Here is a 26,801-nt window from a genome sequence, read left to right on the forward strand (position 1 = left end):
AAAGCTCCTTTGTCCCCCACTCCAGCCACTCCACCTCATAAGCTGTCTGGGCCTGCTGGCTCTGCAGCTCTAGTTGGGCATCGTGAGCTGGGCTGACCTGTGCTGTGTGTTAGTGGCCTCCGTGTGTATAAAGCAATCGTCCCAGGGCCCTGAGCGCCTGGTGGTGGGTGTGTGAGTGTGTGCACGTGCGTGTGGAGCTCTGGGGAAGCCCTCTTATCTAGTGGGGCCTGTCGTTCCCCACCTCCCCTGTTTACATCTTCTAGCCATGACAGAGGCCCCAGAACCCATGCTAGAACCAAGCCTGGTGCCTAGTAAGTCCTCTTTGTATCTATCCACTTAATGAGTGGTACTGAGGTATGAACCCCCAAAGCAGTGGCCCCTAAAGAAGGAAAGGGCTCAAAGGGCTCCCAGCACTTCAGAGCCATCTGGAGAGGTCCCCTGCCCAGGGAGCATGCACTCGTGTGGACAGTGGCTCAGCAGAACGAGCCACAGGACCAGAGATTACTGGGGCTGCTCTGAAAGGTAGAGGGACCCACTGCACCCCAGGCCAGTGTGGGGTTGAAGCCTGGCTCAGAGGATAGAATCCTTGCTGCTACCTCTCCCAAGGTCTGCTCTGCTCCCACATGGCCAAACGGGCTGTGGGGGTCACTGCCAGGCCATGCTCTGAGTCTGGGTGCCAGCTCATCCTGACTCCCAGTCCCATGCTCTCCCTGCACCCCATCCCACCTGAGCAGAGGAAGACCTGCCCCCAAAAGCTCCTAGGTGGATTCAGCTCTAACCTCACTCTTTACAGGGGATTTACAGGGAGCTTTATATTTGGACTGCCAGGGCATGCAGAGCTTAAAAACAGCAAGAAGGATACAGTAGAGATGGGCAGATGAGGCCAAGGAGCCAAAAACTTCCCCATCCCCCTGCGACTGCCCCTGGACCTAGGTTCTCTGGCTCCCTGAGCATCTGTCCCTGAAGAGACATTGAGGAATGCGAGCAATAGCTGACACACCTCTGCCAGTCACTTCCCAGAACACTTTGCATATATTCATTTGTAAGGTAAATAGTATTGTCCCCACGTGTCAGATGAGACAGCTGAGGCAACCAAATGAAGAAATAACTTAATTCACGGTAGCAGCTAGAAAACAGCAGAGCCAGGGTTCGAACCCTAAAGGATGCTCCTAACCTTTTCTACCAGGAATGAGCAGGAAGGTGCTGAGTGCTAAGGCAGCAGGCACCTGGCTCCTCCCAGGATCCAGGTCTGATCTTCCTTCACTCCTGCCATCTCTCTCTAACTCAGGGCACCAGTGACTTCTGTATGGCCCCTGACATCTTCATCCTGAACAATACACAAGGCCAGATCAGCCCAGGTAACACACTGGGACCTCTGCCCCTGGAGCTGCCCAGATTCTCAGGCGAGGCCCATGCAGCCAGCCAGATGGCGTCTCTCCCCACCCTCAGACCTCGGGTCTATAGAGACTGCGTCTTCCAGGGGCTTGGAGCCCGGGAGGGACGCCTGGCTTGACCACTGAGGGTGGCAGAGGGCCTGGTCCCTCTGAGCCACCTAACGCCCATCCTTTTACCTTTCAGAAGTGACCCGCTACTACCTGTATTGCAGCCAGAGTGTGAGCAGTCCCTTCCAGCAGGTACAGCACCCAGACATAACCCTCAAACCAAGTCCTGCCACCCATCAGGAAGGTGGTTGGTGCTCCTGCTTCACTGTGGTCTTTGCGAAGCTTCCTCTCTGAAGGGACCTGTGCTCTCAGTGTGTTCCCAAGCGGAGTCTCTTGCACAGGCACACACGTGCACCTCCCTGAGGAGCTCGTTACCATACAGACGTCGAGGTCGGGACCAAGAGCCTGAATTTCTCATGTGCTCCCAAACAAGACCACATCTGAGAAGCAAGTGGACCGTGTAGCTCTCCAGAAGCCAGAGGGATGGAGGAAGACTTCCTGCAGGCGGGAAGGAACATAATCATAGCCATAGTGATAGGTTGACCAGAGCAGTGGGACAGTTGGGACTGCCAACTCCATGCGGGTCAGGGTCCCCGCATTCTAGAACAAGTGACCCTATCCAGCCCCTCCTAGCAGGTGCGGCCCTCCAGGCCCTATTGTGCATTTGTAACCAGTGGGCAGTGAGGGGGCTCCAGGAGGACAGGCCCCTCAATATCTAGCCTCAGGGGCTGTGTTCTCTCGGCCCAGGTGTTGACTGTCCTCCAGCGCTCGATGACCTCCATGCAGATCCAGGTCACGGGGCTGCTGCAGGTCACTGTGCCCCTCTTCCCCACGGCAGAGGTAAGGCGGCCGCTTCCTGCAGTGCCTGTGCTGGGACAGGCGAGCCCCAGGTGAACCAGGCAACCTTTTCCCATCGGTGCTCTCTCCCTAGCCCCAGGCCCACCTGTGGAGACCTGGCTGCTGGCCTTCACCCCTCCCCTGGTGCCTCAGGCCCTTCTTTTGGCTCTGAAAGCCTCTCTGCACACGCGGTCTGAGGTACGATCAGTGAGCCCTGTCCCATTGCTCACACTCTGCCTCTGCCCCCCTTTTCCTGCTGCAGAAAGATCTCCTCGAAATCCAGCTCCTGCTGAACTCCTCGGAGACCAGCCTTCACCAACTGACGGCCATGCTGGATTGCCGAGGGCTGCACAAGGTGTGGGGCTCCCCAGAAGGCCACACGGAAGGAGAAGCCAGCAGAGACCTGGGAGAGTGATTGCCTGGGCTCCCTGCAGGTGGTAGAAAGAAGGAAATGCTGGCTTCTTGCTTCCCTGCAGTGGCTGAAACAGGGAGGCCAGAGAAAGGAACTGGGGGCGGGAATAGGAGGCCGAGTCAGGTGAGCTCTTGAACGTGGGAGGACTCTAACTTGTAAGAGGGAAGCGGTTACCCACTGTCACACCTGCGGCCATTGATTTCCGTGGGCTGGAAATGGTGTCCCAACCCCATTGCCAGGGTCCTCTGTCTCCCCAGAAGCTTGGGGTATCAGACAGACATAGGAAGGCAGTGACACGTTACTGCCGGGAGTGCGTCAGCCAAGAGCCAGTGTGCGTCCTGTCGTCCACATCTGGCGCAGATTTAAGCCAGTGGCCAAGATAATGGTCACGAGAGCCATTTCTCAAGTGTACAACTCGGTGCTCAGCCCTCTGTGCATGCGATATCCAGTGTGTCATTTAGTCCTCGCAGTGATTTCATGGGAAAGCTTATAAATCAGGAAACTAAGGGGGCGTGTGGATTAACAGACATACATATGTATACACGGACGTGTGAACGTGTCCAGAAAGTCCTTACTGAAGCTTTCAGGGCTGTCAAGGCAGGGACCCGGGTTTTGGATGAGCCTGAATCACCCTTGTGCCCTCTCTCCCGCCCTTCCATGCTGTCCCTCGGCAAGCCCTGGCAGCTGTCCTCTCAAATGAATCCTGAATCCATGCCGGCATCCGTCTTCCCCACCCGCTCCCGAGGCTTCTGCCGTGGTCCAGGCACCATCCTGCTCCCCTGGGTGACAGCCACGACCTCCAAACTATTCCCTAGGAAACATGGGCCTCGCCACTTCCTCCTGCCCCGTACCCCCCCAAGACCCTCCCCACACACAGCCAGAGTGGTCATTTTTTAAAATGAATCAGATCACTGGGTGTGGCAGTGCCTGCCTGGAATCCCAACACTCAGGAGGCGGAGGCAGGATTGCCATGAGTTCAAAGTCAGCCTGTGCTGCATAGTGAGACTCTGTCTCAGAAAGAAAGAAAAATCAGATCACATCCTTCTATCTCCAGACATTCCTGTCTTCCTCTCATTTATGGAAAATCTAGATTCCTCTTCTGCTGGCCTTTCTCTTGGAGTTGGAGTCTCACTGCTTTGTGGTCTCTAACTCAACTCCTGACCTCAAGCAGTCTTCCCGCCTCAGCCTCCCAAGCACCTGGGACTACAGGCTCATGACACCTCATCCTGTTCTTTCTCTTTAAAACACGCCAAGCTCATCCCCTTTGCCTCACTGCCTCAAGCCGTGCTTCTCCCTGCCACCCTGGCCTGACTTTATGCCCCACCCCATCCTGGCTACCCGTCCCCCGCAGCTTCACCTGCCTGGCTCAGAGCCAGCCCTCCAGCGCCCGACACACAGCAGGTGTGAGCCCATGGAGCCCTGTTGTGTTGTGTTCTCCAGTGAAGACCTAATGGTCATAAAAGGTGCTTGGGATGGGGAGCAGCCAGGAGAGCCCAGGTCCAGGCTGTGGCCCTCATTCGTCAACGGTGTGTCCCTCTGCTCCCAGGACTACCTGGATGCCCTCACTGGCATCTGCTACGACGGCATCGAGGGCCTGCTCTTCCTTGGCCTCTTCTCCCTCCTGGCCGCCCTGGCCTTCTCCACGCTCATCTCTGCAGGGCCACCGGCCTGGAAGCACTTCACCAGCAGGTGGGCTTGGGGAGCCTCCTGCAGCCGGGGGGCGCTGATCGTGTGGGACTGGGAGAGCAGCATCGGCCCCAGAAGGCTGCCTGGGTGACTACAGGGGCTGAGGATGGTGACAGCCCTGTGCCACCCGTGGGCTGCCTTGCTGCTCCTCTCCCTTGGCAGGGCTTGTAAGACAGGATGATGAGGGCAGTTGTAGGAGCTGGAAGGGTCCCCCAGGAGCCCCAAGGACAGATGGAGTCCCTGTTAGGAGGGAACCAGTGGTCTCGGGACAAGGTAGGGTGTTGGCATCTTGTAAAGGACCAGAGCTAGGGGTGGGAGGCCGCTGTGCAGTCAGCTGGTGGGCTGCCTGAAGAGGTGAACATGGGTTAGAGGGGGATGGAGTGACTGGTCAAGGGTCATGCTTTCAAAGAATCTCCAGAAGACGCATGTGGCTGTCAGGAGCACCCCGGGAAGAAAGACTAGGAAGACCAGGACCCAGTGGCTCGCGCCTCCCTGGCCAAATTTTACATGTCGTTCTAGGGATCGAGACTATGATGACATTGATGACGATGACCCCTTCAACCCCCAAGCACGGCGTATCGCGGCCCACAACCCACCGAGGGGGCAGCTACACAGCTTCTGCAGCTACAGCAGTGGCCTGGGGAGCCAGAGCAGCCTGCAGCCCCCCACCCAGACCATCTCTAATGCCCCGGTCTCCGAGTACATGTATGGCCAGGCCCCCGCCTCCAGCTTGGGGCAGCACAGCCTTTCCCGGCCCTGGAGGGGAGCTGGCTCTGCTGGTTTTGGTCACAGAGCCACATAGGGGAGGGAAGGCATCGAAGCCCAGCAGACCACAGGCCCTGCTGTTCCCCATACCTGTCCTCTGCTGCATGTCCCCTGGTCCCCATAGAGTACCTTATCCTTTTTATTTTCCTACCTATGCTCCATCCTTTTCCATGCTCACCACATGCTCATCCGTGGGACCTTCCTGGAGACATCTGCACACACAACCCTTACCCTGGGCCCTCCTGACTGCTTCTCTCGGCCCGCAGGAACCAGGCCGTGCTCTTTGGTGGGAACCCTCGCTACGAGAACGTGCCGCTCATCGGGAGAGGCTCCCCACCGCCCACAGTAAGCTGCCCTTCCTGCCTGCCCGGCTGGGGTTTGGACCCAGTTCCCGGGTCTTCTGGCTGCCAGCTGCCCCGTTGCACTCAAACACTGCCCCGGGTGGGGTGCAGACCCGGTGCTGGTGGCATTCTCTAGGGTGGGCACAGCAGAAGCAGGACAGCTGGGCTGTGTGCGTGTGCCCTGTCCGATGTGGCCCTGGATTCACTGCCAGACAGACGCAAAGCCTGCCCTGGCTGCTGCGGCTGGCCCAGCTCTCACCTCCAGGAGTTCTGCTCCTTGGCTAATGTATCCTGATCTTTTTTACCCGCCCCCCCACCTTTTCTTCTGGTACTGGGGATTGAACCCAAAACCTTTGCCCTGAGCAACATCCCCACCCCACCCCTTTAAATTTTTTTCATTTTGAGACAGAGTCTCGCTAAATTAAATGGCCAAGTAACCCAGGCTGGACTTGAACTTGCCACCTTCCTGCCTCAGCCTCCCATCATGTTGGGGTTACAGGTGTATGCCACCACACCTGGATGTATTTTTAAACTATCGTTGGGTCTGAAATTGGCTGAATCTGTGGATGGAGAGTGGACTCTGGCCTCGGCTCAGCTGTGCCCACGCTAACTCCCCTGCCGTCTCCCTGCAGTACTCCCCCAGCATGAGGGCCACCTACATGTCCGTGGCAGATGAGCACTCGAGGCACTACAGCGGTGAATTTCCAGCCTAAAAGACTTCTGGATTCCTGTTGCCGCCTTCCTGTTTGGTTTTTAACAAATGCGCACACAAGGTGCATTGCTCTAATGGAAACCAAAGACACCCGGAGACCGGCGGACTCCTGTGGCTGCAGAGGCACTGCTGAGACTTCTGACCGAAGTCCTCGGTGGACAGAAGGCCATGACCCAGGCCTCTCTCCTGCCCGCTCTCTACCCCAGGGCGCCGCCCCACCAGCTGGTGGGGAATGGCATCGAGGAGGGAGCCGCCAGGCACTGCCAGCCTGAGAGCTGAATCCCCTGCTTCTTGTCAACTCGGCCGAAAGCCCAGGCAGCCCCTCCCGAGTCACCTCTGCCCCCATTAGCAGGTGACAGTGGGAAGGGCTTACCCGGAGGCGAGTGTAGGGGAGACAGTGTCCCTGATGAGTCCAGAACCCTGTCCAAATCTGAGTTCCTGGGCCACCTGGACTCCGCCTGGGCCCTGGAGGCCTCTGCAGCTGGTGGCCCAGGGTATCGCAGCAGAAAGCCTGCCATGTTCTGCCCATCCTTGCGTCCCCAGCTGATGGTCTCAGGTATGGACAAATACTTCACTCTTTTTCCCGGTGTTTCAAAAGTTTGGTGATCCGAAGAATCTCAACTCATAGCTCACCCAGTTTTTACCATAGATTTGGGGCCCCATTCCGTAAGCTGGCTTTTTCACTACTGTTGTAGGTTTTTGCTGGCACCAGCCAGTTTATTACAGGTCAGGAGGAGAGAAGCCGGGCGTGGTGGCGCACGCCTGTAATCCCAGCACTCGGGAGGCTGAGGCAGGAGGATCGTTGTGAGTTCAAGACCAGTCTGGGCTACATAGTGAGTTCCAGGTCAGTCTCCACTACATAGTGAGACCCTGTCTCAAAAAAAAAAAATTTAAATTAAAAAAAAGAGAGAGAGAGAGGGGAAGAAGGAGTTTTAAATACAATAAAGATTTGTGAAGCATCCTGTCCCAAGCTGCTGTTGCAGTGTGTGTGACTTCATCCTGCCCCAGGAGGGAGGCCTGTACACAGTGGAGTCCTCTGCTCCAGAGAAGAGACAAATGCCCAAGACAACTAGCCCTTCCCTCTTGTCTTCAAGCAAGTTTGTCATCAAAGGTTCTAGCAAAGTGATGGGATTACAGCTCGATGCAAGGACAGGCCTCGCCACCTCCACCACCATGCTGGCCCCATGCCAGTGTCCTGGACTCTGCCCCTGTAGGTGAGAAGTAGCTTGTGGGCCAGGAGGACATAACGACCCCCGTCTTGCCCACTGCGGGGCCAGGGTTAGGGCCTATGGTACTTCCGGCCTCCTGCCAACCCGCCGTGAGCACCGCCAGCCCACAGCTTCGCGTTCCAAGCAGTGGGTGGGCAGGGGCTCGGGACAAGGGTTCTGTTTCCATCTCAGAAGAATCACTCTGTCATCACGTACTGACAGCAGAGTCCTCTGTGACAGAATTGGGCCACAGGGGACCTGCGGCTCGCCATCCCCGCTATGCTAACCTGTGCATACCATGAACTGTAAACACCTTCATGTGGCTGTGTCACTGTGCAAGTAGCCCCATGACACCGAGGTGTCCCTTCTAACATGTCCTTATTGGCAACGGATGGGTTGTTTGTGATGCGTGTAAACTGAACTAAAATTGCCCGGGTGTTCCACAAACTTCTGTGTGCTACATGTACACCCTCACCTGGAAGAGAAATAAACCGCTCGTACTAAAACGTGTGCTTGGCCTCTGACTTCTTTGGCACAGGGTGTAATGGTATCTAATGGCCCCCTCTGGCCCCGTCTGTGTTCACAGCATCACACCGTGAATGGGGTTTTAGAAATTCCACTAGTGATTTGACTGAGGATTGAAGGGGGACTAAGAGTGAATGTCCCAGGCCTCTAGCTGCTCTTGCAAAACTTAAGGACAGGCCTTTTTTCTGCCCCGTCTTTCTCTAGGGTTCCCACTAGTCATCACTGCTCTTAAGGTTGCTAATAAGTAGCAACTATTGAGTGCTCTATGTGCCAGGGTCTGCCCTAGGTGTGTGTGGGTATGTGTGTGTTTAGGTACTTTGTTCTATTTTTGTTTTTGTGGTACCTGGGGCTGAACTCAGGTGCTCTATCACTGAGCACCGCCACACACCCTTCTGAGATAGGAGTCTTGCTAAATTGCATAGACAGGTCTCAAACTTGAGATCCTCCTGCCTCAGCCTCCTGGGATTTCATTAATTTTTAATTAAATCTCACAGTGACCCTAGGAAGCCTTTCATTCTGCGTAGTAGTCGACAGACGCATTGAGACCAAGGGCCTGGTTGGAGTTGAGTGCAGAACTAGGAGTTTCTAGCCCAGGGCTCCAGCTCCAGCCCCAGCCTGCTGCTGGGTGCCTCCAGATGGTACCCTGGGATTGGGCAGTGGTCACACAGCGGTTGCCTCCCGCATGAAGGCGCCATCCCTCCACCAGCTTCACATGGTCCTTGCTGCAGGCTCCTCCCAACCACTTGCCGTCCTGGTGCTGCCTGTCCAGGCTGGAGGCCCCCAGTCAGCCTCCTTCCTGCTTGCTTTGCTGAGTCCCTGGGGAAGCTGGGCCAGCTGGGGGTTGGTGAGGTTCCCGCTCCACGCTCCAAGTCCTAAGCAGCTGATGATGCTTCACTTGATTCGCAGGAGGACTGCACTCTAAGGAGCCCCTGGAGTGAGTGGCTGAAGCTCCTCGGGGAGCACCTGAGGGGAGACGCAGACAGCCCTGCAGAAGTGGAACTCAGAAGAAAAGAAGTAGGTGTCAGAATCCACCTCCCTGGATAGCGGTGTTTTTCCCAGTCCTCTCTATCTGGGCTTGGGAAATGGCTTGGGGCAATGAGGAAACACTTTGTGTGGCTAGTTTGACGTTTCAAGGGCACCTGCAGCGCCAGGACCCAATAGGACTGGCTTTGGGGGCTTTCGTTGTCTCTGATCTGGACAGAGAGCCTAGCTGCAGCAGGCCCTGAAGCAAGAAAGAGGCCCTGGGAATGCACAGGCCTCAGGGTGGTTCAGGCAGCACCTCCCTTCCGGCCCCAGCCTGCAGTGGTGGGGTAGGGAGAGGGCTGCCCTTGCCCATCCTCTGAGCTGCCTGACTGCATACTGCAGGGAGATGGGCAGCCGGGTTAACCTGGAGAGGAAGAGCAGTGACTGTCAGGCACCTGCATGCGTGTGCTCCTGGCTGCCCTTGGCCCGCCTCACCACTCAGCAGGTCCTTCCCCAAAGCTGTTTCCCACCCGCCTGTGTTTTCCCAGCTGTGAAGCTTTGCAGCCTCATATGCAAGAGCAGCAGGAAGGTATTCCTGCCCTTTGGCCTGCTCACTGGCAAACACCCAGGCAAAGAGAATTACCTTCCTCTCCCCTGCTTTCTTTTACTTCACCAAAACGTACTGACTTGATCACGGGGGCCAGCCAACAACAGCTATGAGCCTAGCCTGACCTCCTACTTTGTATGGCCTGTGAGTATAGAATCGTTATTTGTAATTGATTTATAGATAGGGTCTCACTGTGCTGCCCAAGCTGGTCTCAAATTCCTGGGCTCAAGTGACCCGCCTACCTCAGCTTCCCCAGTGCTGGACCTAAAGGCAAATGCACTATACTTAGCTAGATTTTACGTGTGTGTGCGTGTGTGTGTGTGTGTGTGTGTGTGTGTGTATGTGTTACTGGAGTTTGAACCCAGGGCCTTCATACCAAGCTACATCCCTGATCCATTTTTAGTTTTCGTTTGAGACAGGGTCTCACTTAGTTGCCCAGGCTGGGCTCAAACTTGCAATCTTCCTGCCTCAGCCTCCCAGAGTGCTGAGATCACAACTGTGTTCCACCATGTCTTGCTTACATTTTTTATTTTGTTTGTTTATTTGTGTATGTATTTATTTATTGCAGTGCTTGGTGTTGAACGTGGCCTAATATATGCTAGGCAAGCACTCTACCATTAAGCTTCATCTTCAGCCCTAGTTTTTACATTTTTAAGTGGTTAAAAAATATCAGACATTTGCAACTGATTTGGTGGTACGGAACACTACCTTTGAACTGCAATTGAGCAAAATTACCCTTCCCGAAGAAATTCCACTCTTCTCATTAGTAAATCTGTATCTCCCTTTTCAACCACTGATGCATGCGTCTAGACAAGAATGTGGGACTCAGATCCTACTAAGGAAGCACCGTCTTCCTGCCTAGCGGCCATCTGTCAGCTCAGCTGTGTGTCTTTGTCAAGTGTGAGGCAAAAGCCTTCCCGGGCTCACTCAGCATAAAAAGCATGCAACGAGTGCCTCCTAAACACATGACTGACAGGTGGCACTCAGGGTCATGGTAGTTATACATGCCTGTCACCCTGTTTCATAGGGAACAGTCAAGGGCCATCCCTACATCCTAGGTGACAGGCTGGGACTGTGGGATAATGGAGAAAAGCCACATGGGCAGGGGGTGAGGCCCTTCTTCCTGGTAAGTTGTGTTAACAGGGTGTTTGCAGCATCTGAACAGCAAGGTTGGACGGGCAGGTCAAGATCAGGACACGTTGATAAAAGAGGCCTGGAGACCTAGATCTGAAGGACATGCACACATGTAGTCACTAATGCCGTGGAGAGAGGCAGAGCTGTGCAAAAAGGCTGGGAAGAGTCCAGTAAGCATCCCCAATACTGGAGGAGCACAAGGAAGAGAAAAACCAAGAAAGAACAAAGAAGCAGGAGGCAGACAAGCTGGAGAAGCAAAGAGGGGCAACAGGGTTGCGTGGCCTACACCAACCGACACACCCCTGGTAGCGGGAGAACAGGATCGCAGCTACTGGGTCAGGCAGCCGAGCGGTCTTGGCCTTGCTGGTCTTTCAAGGAAGATGGTGGTTTTACCCTGTGAAAGAAGGAAGGACAAAGATCTGACCAGGGAGAAGATGGAAGTGTGTGGCTGACAGACAAGCTGCTAGCACATCCTCTCCCTGGACTCCTCATCTCAAACTCTGAGTGCTCTGAGGGGAGCAGAGCCCCAGCTTTGGCTCCAACTCCAGCCTCCCTCTCTGGATCCAGGCAGAGAGAGGAAGACAATCTGGCTACGCCTGCTGTGTCCTTCCCTGCGTGTCTCCTGTCCTCACCGTTCCCAGGTAATGTGATATCTGGCAGTGGTGTGTCAGGCAGAGTATGGCTGCCTTGATACAGATGCACCGTCCAGGCCACCTGGGATGTGAAAGGGTTTGGCGTCTTCTGAAATGCCTAGAGTTTCCACCTTTCCAAAATCTCCTCTTCCAGCTCACCCCAGAGATATATGTCTTGAGTACGGCTCCTGCTCTCTTTTCCGCTCTCTTCTGTCCTTTTGGACATAAACTGTAAATGACTTTTTAGTCTGGGATTCAGTTCCCCAAGAAAAGCCCCATCTGTATGGACCCCAGTATTGGGAGCAATTCTGCATAATTTGGGGGGAAAATCATTTCACAATTAAATTTTGATCAAGCTCAGTTCTCCTGCCTACAGGTCGGCTATGGTGTGTCAAGAAATAACACCATTTTCACCTCTGGTCACAGCTCAAACCTCAATGGCCCTATCTATGATCCTGTGATGCTCCAGGACAGAATGACATCAGCCGAAGACATCCTGGGAGGAACAAATTCCTACTCACCATAAGTTCTTTGTGACCTAGGATCTTCATCTGCATAAATTCCTCATTTTCCTAGGATTACCACTGCCTTCCAAGTCATCTGTTACTCCTGGTGGACTGAATAAAGGTGTGGCAAATTTAGGGTCTTTCATCTTTACTTCCCAAAGCAATACTGATCAGGCCCAAAGCTTATCTTCTTCTATAAGTCTTGTTTCCCGTCTTTATTAATTTGCTTTGTGTTGTTGTGGGTCACAGAAGACCAGGACTCATTGCAGAGGCTCTAGTAGCATCCCCTTTCCCCGTTCCTTACACCCTAGACCAGGTGAAGTGTGACCCTCGGGCAGAACAGCTGCCTTGGAATACTCAAAAAATTTTGTGGCTCAGAGCTTTAAACAAAGAGAGGGCGGAGGAGCAGTCTACACGGATGACGGTGGGACTACAGAGGAGAGGGAGTCTTTCCCTGAGATAATGGGGAGTTCTGGTCTATGCTAGTGAGAGAGCAATCGATGCTACTTAACCGGGGCAAAGTGTAGAGCAGGTGGTCTTGCCAGGGGTGTGATGGATGCCTTCACAAGAAGCTTTGACAAGCCAAGTACTGTGGCAAGCATTCCAACAACACTGATGAATGGGGCAAATGCAGCATTTTCCAGGCACTGTCTGTGAGGGTGATTAGGCATGAGTGGGTCTGTTAATGAGGGCACACAGCAGCCATCCTGCTGGATGTGCTACACCTCATTCCTGCAAGTCAGGACACAGCTTGCTTTAAGCATTGGTGAGGAAAGCAGGTGGTGTCTACCAATTGTTTTATATTGCCCATTACTAGCCATGAAAAGTTAAGCCTGTGTGTAGGAGAATTACAGATAATGTATATAGATACTCCACGTTCAAGAAAATCAAAAGTAAATTCCCACTTTTTTTTTTTCTTTTTGGTACTGAGAATTGAACCCCAGACTTTTCCACTGCGCTACCTCCCCAGCCCTTTTCTACTTTTTATTTTGAGATTAAAGTATCCAATTTGCTCAAGCTGTGTTCAAATTTGCAATCCTCCTGCCTCAGCCTCCTGGAGCATTGGGATTTACAGAGGTTTAAAGACATGTGCCACCGTCTGAAGCTTCTTGCCACTGGGGAGACATGTGTAATAACTTCCTTCTAAAGCATACCGTAAGGAAGAGGGTGCAGAGTAACTCCCGAGCGGAGAAGCCTGGCAAACACTACATCAGGAAAACACAGAGTGACCAGTCGTGTGGCCAGCAGTACCCAGATGTGATGAGAAGGGTATTTTATCTCTGTGGGCGCTCTCCCCAAAACCTACAATCCCAGTCTGACGTGGAAAAAAGAATCAAGCACACCCCATTTGAGAATCATTCTGCAAATATCGGACCTGTACTAATCCAAACTGCCAAGGTCATCAAAAACCAGGATGGTCCAAGAAACTGTCATGGCCAGGAGGAGCCAAAGAAGACGGTGATGACTAAATGTAATATGAGAAACAATGTTGCTTTGGTCAGAAGGAAAGATATTGGGGGAAATCGAAATCAAGTATGGACTTTAGTTCATAATAGCGTAAATCAATATTGACTCACTAATTTTAAAACTTTTATCCTATTAATGTAAGGTGGTAATAATAGAGGAAACTGGATGTGGGGTACATGCGAATGCTCAGTACTCTCCAGGCAGCTTTTCTGTAAACCTAAAACCTTTAAAATAAAAGTTTATTTTAAAAGAGGACAGCAACTATGCTCACTTTCACCACTGCTATTCAACATAGTACTAAAAGCTCTTGCCAAGGCAATTAGAAAAGATAAAAACTTTAAAAAGGCATCTAACTTAGAAGGGAAGTAAAATTACCTCTGTTCACAGATGATATAATCTATATGTAGAAATCTAAATATTCAGAAACTTGTCATTAATAAATTTCGCAAAGTAACTATATATAAAGTCAACACACCAAAATTAGTTATATTTCCTTACACTAACAATAACAAATGTTAACAAATTGGGCTGGGGATTTAGCTCGGTGGCACTGTGCCTGCCTCAAAAGTGCAAGGTCCTGAGTTCAATCCCCAGTACCACAAAAAAAAAGTCAAAAAGTAAATTAAGAAAGTAATGTCATTTACAAACGCAGCAAAAAAGAATAAAGTACTTAGAAACTAACCAAGGAAAGGAAAGATGTCTACAATAAAAACTAAAAAGCCAGGTGTGGTGGTGCACAGCCTGTAATCCCAGCACTCGGGAGGCTGAGGCAGGAGAATCACTGTGAGTTCCAGACCAGCCTGGGCTACATAGTGAGTTCCAGGTCAGTCTCAGCTACACAGTGAGACCCTGTCTCAAAAAACTAAAACACTAAAAAATATTGTTGAAATTAAAGAAGACACAAACGAATGGAAAGATATATATTAATATTAAGACTTAATACTAATAAGATGTCAGTACTACCTAAAATTATCTACAGATTCAATGCAATCCCTATCAAAATCCCAATTTTGTTTTTAAAGAAATAGAAAAATCCATCTTGGCTGGGGCTAAAGCTCTGTGGTAGGGCACTTGCCTAGAATGTGTGATCTCCAGGGCTGCAAAATAATAATAATGATAATAAATCTATCCTAAAATTCATATGGGATAGCCTAAACAATCTTTAAAAAGAACTACGCCGGAGGCTTCACAGTTTCTAATTATTTTTGTTTGTTTGTTTTTTGAGACAGGGTCTCACTATGTAGTTGAGGCCGACCTGGAACTCACAATGTAGCCCAGGCTGGTCTCGAACTCACAGTGATTCTCCTGCCTCAGCCTCCCAAGTGCTGGGATTACAGGCGTGCGCCACCATGCCCGGCCAGTTTCTGATTTTAAAACTTAATAAATGCTATAGTAATCAAGAGGTATAGGATGAGCATAAAGACAGACCTAAAGACCAGTGGAATGGACTAGCATCTGGAAATAAAACTCTGAACATATGGTTAAATCATTTTCAACATGGAAATCCAGACGGTGGATTTTTTTTCAGTGGTAAGGATGGTTCTCACGGCTTTATGTATGTGAGGCAAGTGCTCTACCACTGGTATACACATGCAGCCCCAGAGAGACGGTCTTTTTAACAAACGATGCTGGGAAAATGGGATATCCACATTCAAAACAATGAAGTCGGACCCTTACCTAACATAATGTACAAAAACTAACTCCGAGTGGATGCATGGCCTAAAAGCGCGACCTAAAACTGAAACTCTTAGAAGAAAACATAGGGAAACATTTTTGCAGCATTGGATATGAGCACAATTTCTTGGCTATGACGGGGAAGACACAGGCAACAAAAGAAACAGTGGACAAACTGAACTGTGTGTAAGATTGTTTAAATGTATGCCTCCAAAGATACTATCAAAACCTGGGCGTGGTACAAAGCTGTAATCCCAGGCAGGAAGGTTGCGGTGAGTCCAAGGTCAGCCTGGGCCACATAGCAAGACCCTGTCTCAAAATTTTTTTTAAAAAAGATACCATCAAGAGAGTAAAGAAGCAACCCACAGAAAAAGAGAAGATATCTGCAGTCTGCTACGGTGTTCATGTCCATAATACACAGACAACTCCTAAGACTCAACAACCAAAAATAACTCAATTAAAAAATAAGCAAATACTGGGCCGAGGATTTAGCTCACTAGTTCTGGCGCCTGCCTCGCAAGCACAAGAATCCGAGTTCGAACGCCGGTACCAAAACAAAACAAAACAAAACAAAAAATAAGCAAAAACTTTTGTTCTGTTTTATTTTACAGTGATTTTAACAAAATGGAAAAAGAAGTGCAGTGGATTGTGACTCAGGTTGGAAGGGGATGTCCAGGGATGGGGCTGACCTCAGCAAAGGATTTCTTTTGCCATTTATGCTGTGACTGAGTGGAGGGTCCAAGGATACTGCATTTTTCCCCCTGAGGTCCTGCGAACACTCCTCATTACACCCCTGCTGGCTTCCCCTAGCGGCTGGGCCTGCCAGGAGGTTTCCAAGGAGCAGTTTCCCTTTCCGCAGTAGCTGGCAGCCCTCCGGCCTTCAGAGGGTGGGGAGCTTGGGATCAGTGGTTGCAGCAAAAAGAGAAAGGACGCTGCAGTTTCCGTTCAACCTTTCCCGTTTCTCCTTTCTTATCTACCCACGCCCACTCCTGCAGCCACAGCTGGGTGGTCATCGGGGGGAGCCTGTGATACCCCATTAGGGGCAGATCCCTTTTCCTGCCTTGCTTACCCCCCCCACACACAGTCTGGACTGCTTCCCCTGTTCCTTCCCCCCGCAGTTCATATCCATTTTCCAGGGCCCAGGTCCAACCCAAATCCCACTTCTTGGATGATTCATCCATTCATTTGGACTCCAGTCCAAATCTCCGGTGTCCACCCTGAGTTCAGGCTCATCTCTCTCAGTCCCTGTGTGTCCATTCTGGCTCTGCCTTCAGCGTGTGGCTGGGCACTCCTCCCAGTTGTCCTCTAAGAATTGAGATGCAGAAAGTTGAGTCTTAGAAAGGGAAAGTAACTTGCCCAAGGTCCTATGAAAAGTAAATACCGAGGGTTCCCAGCTCTGTAAAGCACTCAGGACTTTTCCTGGAGAAGCTCCCTGGGACCTTAGATGTTTTTTTGTTTTGTTTTTTTGGGGTTTTTTTTTTTTTTTTTTTTTTTTTTTTTTGGGGTTTTTTTTTTTTTTTTTTTTTGGTTTTTTGAGACAGGGTCTCACTATGTAGTTGAGACTGACCTGGAACTCACTGTGTAGCCCAGGCTGGTCTCGAACTCACAGGGATCCTCCTGCCTCAGCCTCCCGAGTGCTGGGATTACAGGCGTGCGCCACCACGCCCAGCAAGATGTGCTTTTCTAACCCCAAATTCCCTTCATTTAGTTTACATTATCTCACTTATGACCTGAACCTGATGAGAAGTAAAATACCTGAACACAGGTTTGCAGCGTGCCAACCGTGCAGCTAAGCTATGGAAATACCCAACCCCTGCTCTCAAGGAGTTTCTATCCCAGAGGCTTGGTTGGAAGTGTTTATTATACAACGTGCTGGGAATATGGGGCGGCGGCGATTGCAGAAGTAGCAAAATGGCCTGCCAACATCAAAGCAGTTTACTGAGCTTGCCTTCAGCCGCCAGAACTCAGGGCTTCCCCAGCGTTGACTGCTTTTCTTGCACTGTCTAGGGACCTTGCCTGATGCATATCTGTAGAAGTGGGTAATTCCCCTGGCAAAGCTCCTACTAATGTTTATTACCACTACCGGTACTTCACTAACTCCTTAACTTTCCTCCTCCTCCACAGACCTCCCGCGGAGGGAGTAGAGATGCCAACAGTCACGTGCTCGGGTCACCCTCGCAGCCCGCTACCAGGTCCCCTCCCGCCGGGCCGGGGTTGCTAGGCAATCGGTCAACTGCGCTGCTCTCAGCCGTTTGAGGAGCTTCTGAAGCCGAGGACTTGGCTTGGGTGTTTGCCGGCTGGCGGAGCGGCCAGGAGGAGCCGACACAGGATAAGGGGCGGGCGCCAGGAGGCCGTCCACAGCTGGAGAACAGCGGAGAGAGGAGGAGAGAGACTCCCAAGGGTAAAAACCACCAGTGGCTCAAGGGTTTCCTTTGGGGATGAATCTGCGGGATGGTGGGTCCAAGAGGCCTAGGGTTCTCCACCGCACTGATCCCGGCTGCCCTGGAAACTCCCCAACTCACAGGACTCTGCAACCTCTGAACCCCTTGCACCCCTAACCCCATCAGTATGCATACTGGGGAGGTGGGGTGAGGGATCTCTACAGGGCTGGGAGTGTGGGCCTCTATTTTATTTTATTTTATTTATTTTTGGTATTGGGAATTGAACCCAGGACCTTGAGCTTGCCAGACAGGCAGTGCCCAGTCCGGAGGCGCAGGTGCTTCTCAGTGTGGTGGGAGAGGTGGAGACCGGAAGTGAATTTGCAGTGTTTCCCCCAAGGTCGCCTCTTGGTCCATGCGGAGTAAACACATCAAGGCATCCTGCTGCAGTTTGTGCTTCTCTGCTCCCTACCCTCTTTCCTCCCAGCCAGTCCACCCAGGAGAGAGGTGGGGGAGGGGGGAGGGGGAGGGAGAGAGTGTGTTTTTGAAGCACTTTCTGCAAGAGTCTGGTTCAGGTTGGGTTGTTCTGCGGTGGGAATGATTCAAAGTTGTGCTGTCTCCGAGGAACAGTTTATGTGGATCTGAAGAGACAGGAGTTAATTAACTCTTGTCACTTCCTTCTCCCTCACCACTACAGAGGAGGCTCAGGGCCGTCTTAGATACCTTCTCAGTCCTGAGACAACAAAACCCAACACCCACAACTTGAAGAGGGAAGGATTTATTTTGGCTCACAGTCTGTAAAAGTTTCAGTCCATAGCTAGCTCCAGAGCAGGTTGTCCTGGCAGAGGGGAAGCAACTCATGATATGGCGGGAGAAGAGCAGAGATCAAGGGAGGAGGAGGGACATACGTATGTATGTATGTATAGCCTTCTAGGCCACACCCGCTGTGACCCTCCTCCCATCACACTTCACCCCCCAACATCACACCCAGACCTAAGCCTCCGTGGACTAATCCGGGATCGCACATCCATTGTCCAGTCACCTCCCCAAAGCCCTACTTCTGAGCACAGGAGACTTTAGGGGGACATCTAGACATGAACCATAATAGGCCAAATCCACCCAGACGTCTGCTTCTAGATCGTCACCCGGCTCTGGGCCCTGCATCTCAGGGGTCAGCAGACAGTCCCGTTAGGCAGGTTCCTTACAGCCCTGAGGTCGGGGTAAGTAGGTCAGACGCATGTCTAGTCATAATGTTCCTTTGGGCGACTATGGACAGCAGAAATTTCTAGTCGCTACCCTGGCATATATCAGCATTTAAACTGGTCTTGAACCAGGCTGGCCTCAAACTGGTGGTGATCCTCCTGCCTCAGCCTTCTGAGTGCTAGGATTGCAAGTATGCCTAACCATGCCCATTTTATTATTATTACCTTTTTTTTTTTTTTTTTTTTTTTTTGGCAGCACAGGGGATCCAACGCAGGGTGTCATACATACTAGGCAAGAACGCTACCACTGAGCCACACGATCCTATCCTATAAACTATACGTTTGATGCCACATGTTAGCTGGCTTTCTTTCCACTCTATTGACAAAATTCCTGAGAAAATCAACTTAAGGGAGGAAAGGCTTAGGCTGACTCGCAGTTTCAGAGGCCTCAGTCCATGGTCACCTGGCTCTGCTCCTTCAGGGCCTGGTAAGGCAGGGCATATTGGCAGGGGCTATGTGGTGGAACAAAGTAGCTCATTTCATGGTGGACAGAGGCAGAGAGAGCAGGAGAGGGATTGGGGACACAGCCTACACTTCAGAGACGTGTCCCCATGATCTACCTCCTCTAGCCAGGCCCCACCTCCTCGAGTCCCCCCACAACTGCACTACAGCCAGGTACCAAGCTCTCAAGTTTTAAGGGGGAACATTTAACATTGTGTCTTTGTTTGCTTGTTTGTTTGTTTGTTTTTGGTACCCAGGATTGAACTCGGGTCCTTGTGCTTGCAGGGTAGGCAGCTGCGCTAAATCCCCGGCCCTAAAATTTTGTTTTTGAGCTTTTAAAATTGCAGTTTCAGAGACCATTTCTGAAATAGTGGTGACTTGCTTATTACTTTTCTATTTATTGATACATAAGCCAAAAAGCATTTAATTCTTTAAAGGGACTGTGCCTTTTTATTATTGGATGCTCTTTGAAGGAAATGACAGTCAGAAATTCTCCAGGGAAATTCTCACTCTGACTCCACTATTATCTTGAGCGGGGGGCATCACTATTTCTTGGTTTTGCGCAGGGAAAAACAAAGGGTTGTGCACTTGTGCAGCTCTCGAGATAAGCCACTCTTTCGAGCCACTACCTTGGCACAGTTGCTGATGGAAGTGATGAGAACAGTCTGACAGTCGACCGTACTGCATCTGTTTTCGCTAACACTGAGATCAGGAAGCTCTTCCCGGGTGCAGATCACCTACACCGAACCCACTAAAAGCTGGGTTTTCTCCCTGACACAGTGTCACTCAGGGTGCGTCAATGGGGCAGAAAAGAGAGGGAGCACCCTTCCCGCCTGCAGCAGAGCTCTGGGAACCAGCGGGGAGATAGGGCGTAGCAACAGCCTCTGTCCTCCCTCCCCAGGAGCCCTCACGTTTCCAGTCTCCATCGCCCCTGGCAGTTGCTGAAACGTTCGTTGCCGAGGCCCTCATTCCGATATGCAGGCGTTTCTTCAGCACATGCTTTTTGAGGGTGGCTCTGGCAACAGTTATAATAACTTCAGGGCTCCTGGTGGTGGCCGAACAGCGAAGGCGGGTGCGTATAAGAGTCCAACCATACAATGGCATATGCAGTCTTTGCTATATCTGTGAACACTTTGACAATTCTAGGTTTTATAGTCTTAGAATTCTAGTCCGTTTTGAGATCATTTTGTGTGCGGGGTGAGGGAGGAATCTATAGTCACTCTCTTGCTGGAGAATGTTCATTTGTTCCGGCACTGTTTGCTGAAAAGACCATCCTTTTCCCACGGCACTGCCTTGGGACCTTTGTCAAAGATCAGTCAACCTTCAGTGGAAAGGTTTCGTTCTGACCTTTCAGTTTTATTCCACCGCTCTTTGTGTCTGTCTTCGTGTTAGCATCGCACTGCCTCATTACTCATAGTCAGTTTTAATAAATGTTTATTGCATGAGGGAGTGATGTAATGGAAATTGCAATTAGAGTTAAGATAAAGCGTCCATGGGATGGAGATGTGGCTCAATGGTACGGCACTTGCTTGGCATGTGTAAGTCCCTGGGTTCAATCTGCAGTATCTTAAAAAAAAAAAAAAAAAAAAAGATAAAGCATATAGTTTGACATTCGTAAAACCTGTACTTCTCTATCAAAGTCTATGTAATTAGGTTTTTTTTAAAAAAAGAAATAGAGTAATTTGGGGTGTCTCAGAGGGACTTATTGGTCAAAAAACCCCAGAACAAAGATGCTTGGTGAAGTGAATTACTACCCTAGCATTTCTGTTACATAGTATCTTAAAAAATCTATTTCCTGGGTTTGGATATTTGCCTAAGGGTTTTGCTTAGTGCAGGAGATAGGCCCGTTAACCATTTTTCTACCAGCTGCCCCTTTCATTCAAAGGCAGCAATACCTGCTCACAGACAGGAGCCTAAACCACTGAGAGTTGAAAGGCTTGGCTTGTAAATCCCTCCATGGTAAGCATGCAGTTTATCTCCCTCCCCCAAGCCACCCACAGCCACCCATTCACCTGCTTTTTCCCATGTCTCTGCACAGCTACAGTCTCAGTTCTCAGGAACCTGCCACCAAAGGCACAGTCTCTGAGAGGTGGTCACTGATGTCCATGTGTAATGTCACACAGACCCCTCCAGCGATGGCAGGCCAGCCACCTGTCACAGAGAAGCACTCAGCAGCCGTGGAGTTAGTGGATGTTAGGGGGCTCAGAGGCCAAGGTCTCTTTTGGGATGAGTGACAGGCGATTTGCAGGAAGTGTACTGTATCTGAGCACCAGCCCCACGGGTGCCAGAGCATCTTGTGGGGAAGTCAGCTCTTGGAGGCACCAAGTGTCTCAGCCAAGATCTTGCAGCTGGCGAGGGCAGGGCCAGAACTTGCGGTCAGGTCTCTGACCAGCCTGCTTTCCAATTCCTGCTTTTCAAGGCCAGTTGCCCGAGGCAGAGGTTTTCCTAACAGCCTGGCTGTTCTGCCCGCTGAGGAAGCCACCCAGCTTTGTCCCTTCTCAGTGGCTCTCACCTCCACCTGACAGTGGCAGGGAAAGGAGAGATTCCTAGAGGGCCTGTAGAGGGATGGGGGTGGAGTTGGGTAGCCCAGAACCCTAGCACGGATGAGCCTTTTGGACAGTTGGGTGGTTGGGTGGGGGGTTCCAGAAGAGGCCTGGAGCTTCTCGTCTGTGTTCTGTGTGGCTCAGGTGTGGAGTGTGATGGGGAATTTAGCCCAACCTAATTGCCATCAATATTTCTTTTTCTGGTACCGGGGATCGAACTTGGGTCGTTGTGTTTGCAAGGCAGGCAGCGGAACCACTGAGCTAAATCCCCAGCCTGCCGTCAATATTTCTTCCTGCCTCCCACGGATTCAGCAGAAACTGTACCTAATGGGCAAGAGCTCCGGAGTCAGGCAGGCCACTTACCGGCTCCATGATGCCGGATAAGTCACTGAGGGAACCTCTGAAAAGAAAATTCCTTGAGTAAAATGGTGACTTTCTTGCCCACCCCATGGGGCAAGTGCAGGAGCCAAGCAAGACAATTTCATGCTTAGCGCACAGCCCTCAGGAGCAGCTTCGGGACAAATCCCCTGGGACTCCCCATCCCCCCACACCCTGGAAAGCCAGGTGAAGACCTGAGAGCCACTCCAGTAAGAGCTGTGGAGAGGGGATAAGACCAGGGGGCCCTGTCACCCCATGTGCTACCTCTGCCCTGCAGCTGCCGTCACCATGGAGATCGTGTACGTGTACCTCAAGAAGCGCAGCGAGTTTGGGAAGCAGTGCAACTTCTCAGACCGCCCAGCCGACCTGGACATCGATATCCCCCCCAGCCCCGAGCTGGCCACGCTGTACGTGGAGCGGAACCCGGTGGACACGGGCATCCAGTGCTCAGTCAGCATGTCAGAACACGAGGTGGGTCCCAGCTGGCCTAGGTGCGGCAGGGCCGATGGCCAGCAGGGGCAGGTAACAGGGCCGGTGCCCTGGCCCCCTGGAAGCCAACTGGGCAGACCAGCTAGTGCTGGAAGTGAGAGGGGGGCTCGCCCCAGGGCCACTGCAGTGCTGGGCTCGGGGGAAGACACGGCACCAAACTGAGAGTTCTTCCACTCAAGAGTTCCAGCCTCACACCTGAGACTCCTGCTAGAGTTGTGTGGGGCCTTTGCAACACCAGGGAGCGGTAGAAGGAGTGATGGAAAACGCAGTAAATTGTTACACTTTAAATTTTAGTACAGTAAAAAAATGTGTTACTGGGCCAGAGATTTAGCTTAGCGGTTCCGCTGCCTGCCTCACAAATGCAAGGACCTGCGTTTGATCCCTGGTACCAAAAAAAAAAAAAGTATCATTAGCTCCCCCTTGCTTTGAACACACTTATCTCGCTGTTCTTGACACTTTTTTCTTTTGTTTTTTGTTATTTGGTCTTTGTTTTGTTTTGTTTTGTTTTTGGTACTGGCGATTGAACTCAGGACTTTGTGCTTGCCAGGCAGGTGGTGGCACCACTGAGCTACATCCCCAGCCCTGGTTTCTGGTTTTTTGAGACAGACATCTCACTCTGTGCCCAGGCTGGCCTCGAGCTCCAATGATCCTTCTGCCTCAGCTTCCCAAATGCGGGATTACAGGCACCATGCCCAGCTTTTGCCACTTCTGATGCATGAGTGTCTTTATGACACTTGTTGAAAAAAAGTTGAATGCTGCTGCCCAGTGCCATACAACAGAAAGGCACTACCATATGTCCTCTTCCATTTTTTCACTGGATCTGTGCAACTGTCGGCTATTCTCCAAAGTGGAAATGACCATGGTGGGTCAACATCTTGAATTGTATGAGGACATCAAGAAAACCATGACAGCACAACTAAAGACAACTACTTCAGAAAGTACCTAGAACAATGGGACATGTCCACAGTGAGGGGGAAATATTTTGAGAGGGGTTATGGTGATGTGTCTTTTACTGTCATAAAAATGTTTGACAGTCACCACCTCTTTCAATCACACCTCATATTTGAGTAGAACAAGGATTTATCTCTCTGGGCAACTGCCCAGCTAGAGAAAGGACAGCATCCCCTGGAAAGTTCTGCAGGGCACAAGGAGGCTCCAGGACAAAATAAGCAAGGGCTTATTTTTGTGTCTGTGGGAACCAGGGACATAGGCCCCAGTCAGGATAAGAATCTCTGAGAGAAAATCTGATGAAATCAGATAACCCATTTGGGCCTGGGATTTAGCTCAGTGGTCCTGCCACCTGCTTCTCAAGAGCAAGGTCCTGAGTTCGATCCCCCAGTACCAAAAAAAAAAAAAAAACCCAAAAAACAGATAACCCATTTTATCATACCCCAGATCAACTGAGGAAAAGTCACATTTGGTTTAGCTAAAACGCAGTCCATGGGCATAGACAGATTCAGTGATTTGAAGTTCATATTCCCTTCACCCTATCCCAGCCTGAACTGGACAACTGTAGTCCGCCATAGCCACAAGCAAAACGGCAGCCATCCTGGTCACACCACTCAGGCCCTCCAGTCACAGTCCGGCCTTGGCAAGATGGCTTACTTTGGGAGAGCTGGTTTAAAGGTGGAGAGGAGTACCGGGTGTGGTGGCACATGCCTATGATCCCAGCCATTTGAGAGGCGAAGGCAGGACTGCAGGTGTGAGGCCAGCCTGGGCTGCATAGCGAGCGTGGTCCCAAATAAAACAAAGGAAATGAGAAGGAGGGAGTGCTTTATACAAGTATGGTGTTTCCACTTGGGGTAATGAAAAGTTTGGGACTAGGTGTGGAGGTGATGGCTGAATGACATTGTTCATGATAATGCCACCAAACTGTGTACTTGAAATGTTTAAAATTGTAAAAATAAAAATGAATAATCATTTTTAAAATGGGGGAAAGTAGGAAGGAGGCACAGTGGCAAGTTCAATGGATACAACTGTCCCCTGAGTTGCATTCTATTTTATTTTTGGTTCTGGGGATTGAACTCAAGGCTTTCCTACTGAGCTACACCTCCAACCGTTTCTTTACTATACATTCTGAAGCAAGGTCTCACTAGTTTGCCCAGGCCAGTCTTGAACTCGTCATCCTCTTGCCTCAGCCTCACAGACTGTCACCATAGCCATCCTGGTTGGCAGAAGTGGCCGGGCGCTTACACCAGGGCAGAAATTTTCTCACCCATGGGGCTCTGTTTAGGCCAACACAGAGCGGTTCGAGATGGAGACCCGGGGTGTTAACCACGTGGAGGGGGGCTGGCCCAAGGACGTGAACCCCCTGGAGCTGGAGCAGACGATCCGCTTCCGGAAGAAAGTGGAGAAGGACGAGAACTACATCAACACCATCACACAGCTTGGCTCGGTGAGTCTCCTTCCTGCTCCCTCTGTCGGGACCTCCCGTCACCCCGGCTGGCCCAGTGTGGCTCCTCTGGCTACTAGGGAGAAGGAGATTGGCTGCAGCCACACAGGTCTATAGCTGAACACGGCTTGGTACAAGGCTAAAGGGTGGAACCAAGATACTTCACGTAAAGGCACCAGATCCCAGTGATGAATGTGACAACTGTGCTGTGTACCTAAAAAGTACCAATACACTTGATGAGGAAAAAAAGACTAAAGAGTAGAAAAGGAAAAAGAGACTCCAAAAGAGTCCTATTGGACAGCCAGCAATGAACATTCATGCATTCACGTTTGGGCTGAGCGCCAGGTCTCTGCCAGGCACACTAGAGGCTGTAACCGCAAATCTCTCATAACCCTCTCCTAAAGTTTACGACTCACTGCAAGACAAAGACTCATGTTAAGGGGAGGGGGATTTAGCTCAGTGGTGCCGCCACCTGCCTCAAAAGAGCAAGGTCCTGAGTTCGATCCCTAGTACCAAAAAAAAAAAAAAAAAAAAAAAAAAAAAAAAGACAAATGTTAAAATGTGACCACATCACAGGAGAAGAAAAAAACACTGTGAGTAAAAGGGGACAGGCTTTTTCCTGATACGGAGAGTGTGTCTCCTGGTCAGGGAAGACCCGGGAAGAGATGGTGCTGGGCTTGGCCTTTCCTTGCTGGATCTGAAATAACAGGGAAGGCAGTCAGTCTGCGGGTGCCAGGTGCCATGATATGCAGGGATTAATCATTCTGCTTGGCTCCAGCAACATTATTTCAGCCTTTTTTTCTTTCGTTATTTCCCCTCCCGAAGAGCCTTTATAAACGTTTTTCCTAGTCACGAAATCTTAATCTCACAGGTATACTGTAAATCTGTTATGTGCTGTATAGATAGCTAAGCTTTGTATACAATGTTATCTCACTTCCAAAACTCAGTTGAAAGTGGATAGGCCGTGGGCTGGGAGTGTAACCCAGTGGTGGGGTGCTTGCCTAGGCTCTGCAAGGCTGAGTCCTGTCCCTACCACGAAAGCAAAGAAGAAAGGGAGAGAGGAAGAGGAGAAGTAGAAAAGGAAGGAAACGCATGGCTTATATAAAGAATGAGAGAAGCCCACTAGGTGACCCATCCAAGCCCGCTCGGCCTGAAGGGTCTCCCCTTGCTTGCAAGAGCTTTCAGTGTCCCACCTCCCCCAGATCATGGAGCACTGCATCAAGCAGAACAATGCCGTCGACATCTACCAGGAGTATTTCGACGACGAGGAAGAAGTGGAGGTGACCGAAGAGGCCTCTTCAGCTAAAACCATCAATGTTTTCAGGTAGCTCCCCAGTGAGCAGGTTCCAGCCGAGGGTCACCCACAAAACGGGCTCCTGGCTCATTGCTCCAGGTGGGGAGGATGATGTGCTCTCTGGCTCCGCTTGACAAGGGGCAGAGCAAGAACTCGGTGCCCAGCAAAGTGGGCTGTGCCCCCACAGGGTGTCCAGATTCCAGGGACCAGACAGGGAGTGATCCCCAGGTAGGTACAGTGGGGTCTGTTCCTGCGGGGTAGGGGTCATACAGCATGGCAAACAGGGAGACCCAGAGTCTGCTGGGCACTCAGGGTACCATCCCGTACTCTTGGCAGGGGTTCTGGGCTCATCTCCCCCTCCCCTTTTCAACACTAACAGACTACAGTTTTTAAGGTAGATTCAGGCTCACAGCAAAAGCTGTGAGCAGAAAGTAGAGAGTTCCACATGGCCCTCCCCTCTCCCACTCAGCACGCAGACCCCCATTACCAGCATTCCCACCAGACAGACCTGGGCACACCCTCACCAGCAGACTCCATCTCCCGCGAGGGGTCACCGCTAGGGTGGCACAGTGTGGGTGGTGAGGACAAATGCGTTATGACAAGTGTTTCACTGCCTTAAAAATCCTCTTCTCTGCCTGCTCTTCCCCGTCCCCCCAACCCCCCCCAAACCCCTGGCCGTGGCCGATCTGATCTTTTTACCGTCTCCAGTTTTA

The 26,801-nt window shown here is 51.2% G+C and overlaps 2 protein-coding genes across 3 annotated transcripts in view; both read left to right on the top strand.

Moving 5' to 3' along the window:
• Ttyh2 (tweety family member 2) overlaps nt 1–6,999 on the top strand; it is a 37,372-nt gene extending 30,373 nt beyond the window's left edge. For both annotated transcript variants that reach the window (XM_010630712.2, XM_010630713.3), the window contains 8 exons: nt 1,289–1,358; nt 1,579–1,634; nt 2,190–2,282; nt 2,542–2,634; nt 4,238–4,380; nt 4,897–5,082; nt 5,409–5,487; nt 6,116–6,999. In XM_010630712.2, coding sequence (XP_010629014.1) covers nt 1,289–1,358; nt 1,579–1,634; nt 2,190–2,282; nt 2,542–2,634; nt 4,238–4,380; nt 4,897–5,082; nt 5,409–5,487; nt 6,116–6,196 — 801 coding nt within the window. In that variant the 3' untranslated portion in view covers nt 6,197–6,999. The remainder of the gene's footprint in view (nt 1–1,288; nt 1,359–1,578; nt 1,635–2,189; nt 2,283–2,541; nt 2,635–4,237; nt 4,381–4,896; nt 5,083–5,408; nt 5,488–6,115) is intronic.
• A 1,852-nt stretch (nt 7,000–8,851) lies between these two features.
• The window catches only part of Dnai2 (dynein axonemal intermediate chain 2), a 35,572-nt gene continuing 17,622 nt past the window's right edge, over nt 8,852–26,801 (top strand). Inside the window, exons 1-5 of the mRNA XM_010630714.3 lie at nt 8,852–8,942; nt 17,036–17,312; nt 22,191–22,384; nt 24,636–24,797; nt 25,997–26,118. Coding sequence (XP_010629016.1) covers nt 22,202–22,384; nt 24,636–24,797; nt 25,997–26,118 — 467 coding nt within the window. The 5' untranslated portion in view covers nt 8,852–8,942; nt 17,036–17,312; nt 22,191–22,201. The remainder of the gene's footprint in view (nt 8,943–17,035; nt 17,313–22,190; nt 22,385–24,635; nt 24,798–25,996; nt 26,119–26,801) is intronic.

Source organism: Fukomys damarensis, unplaced genomic scaffold, assembly GCF_012274545.1.
Source record: "Fukomys damarensis isolate Sample0158 unplaced genomic scaffold, DMR_v1.0_HiC HiC_scaffold_23, whole genome shotgun sequence".
NCBI classification, from domain to species: Eukaryota; Metazoa; Chordata; class Mammalia; order Rodentia; family Bathyergidae; genus Fukomys; species Fukomys damarensis.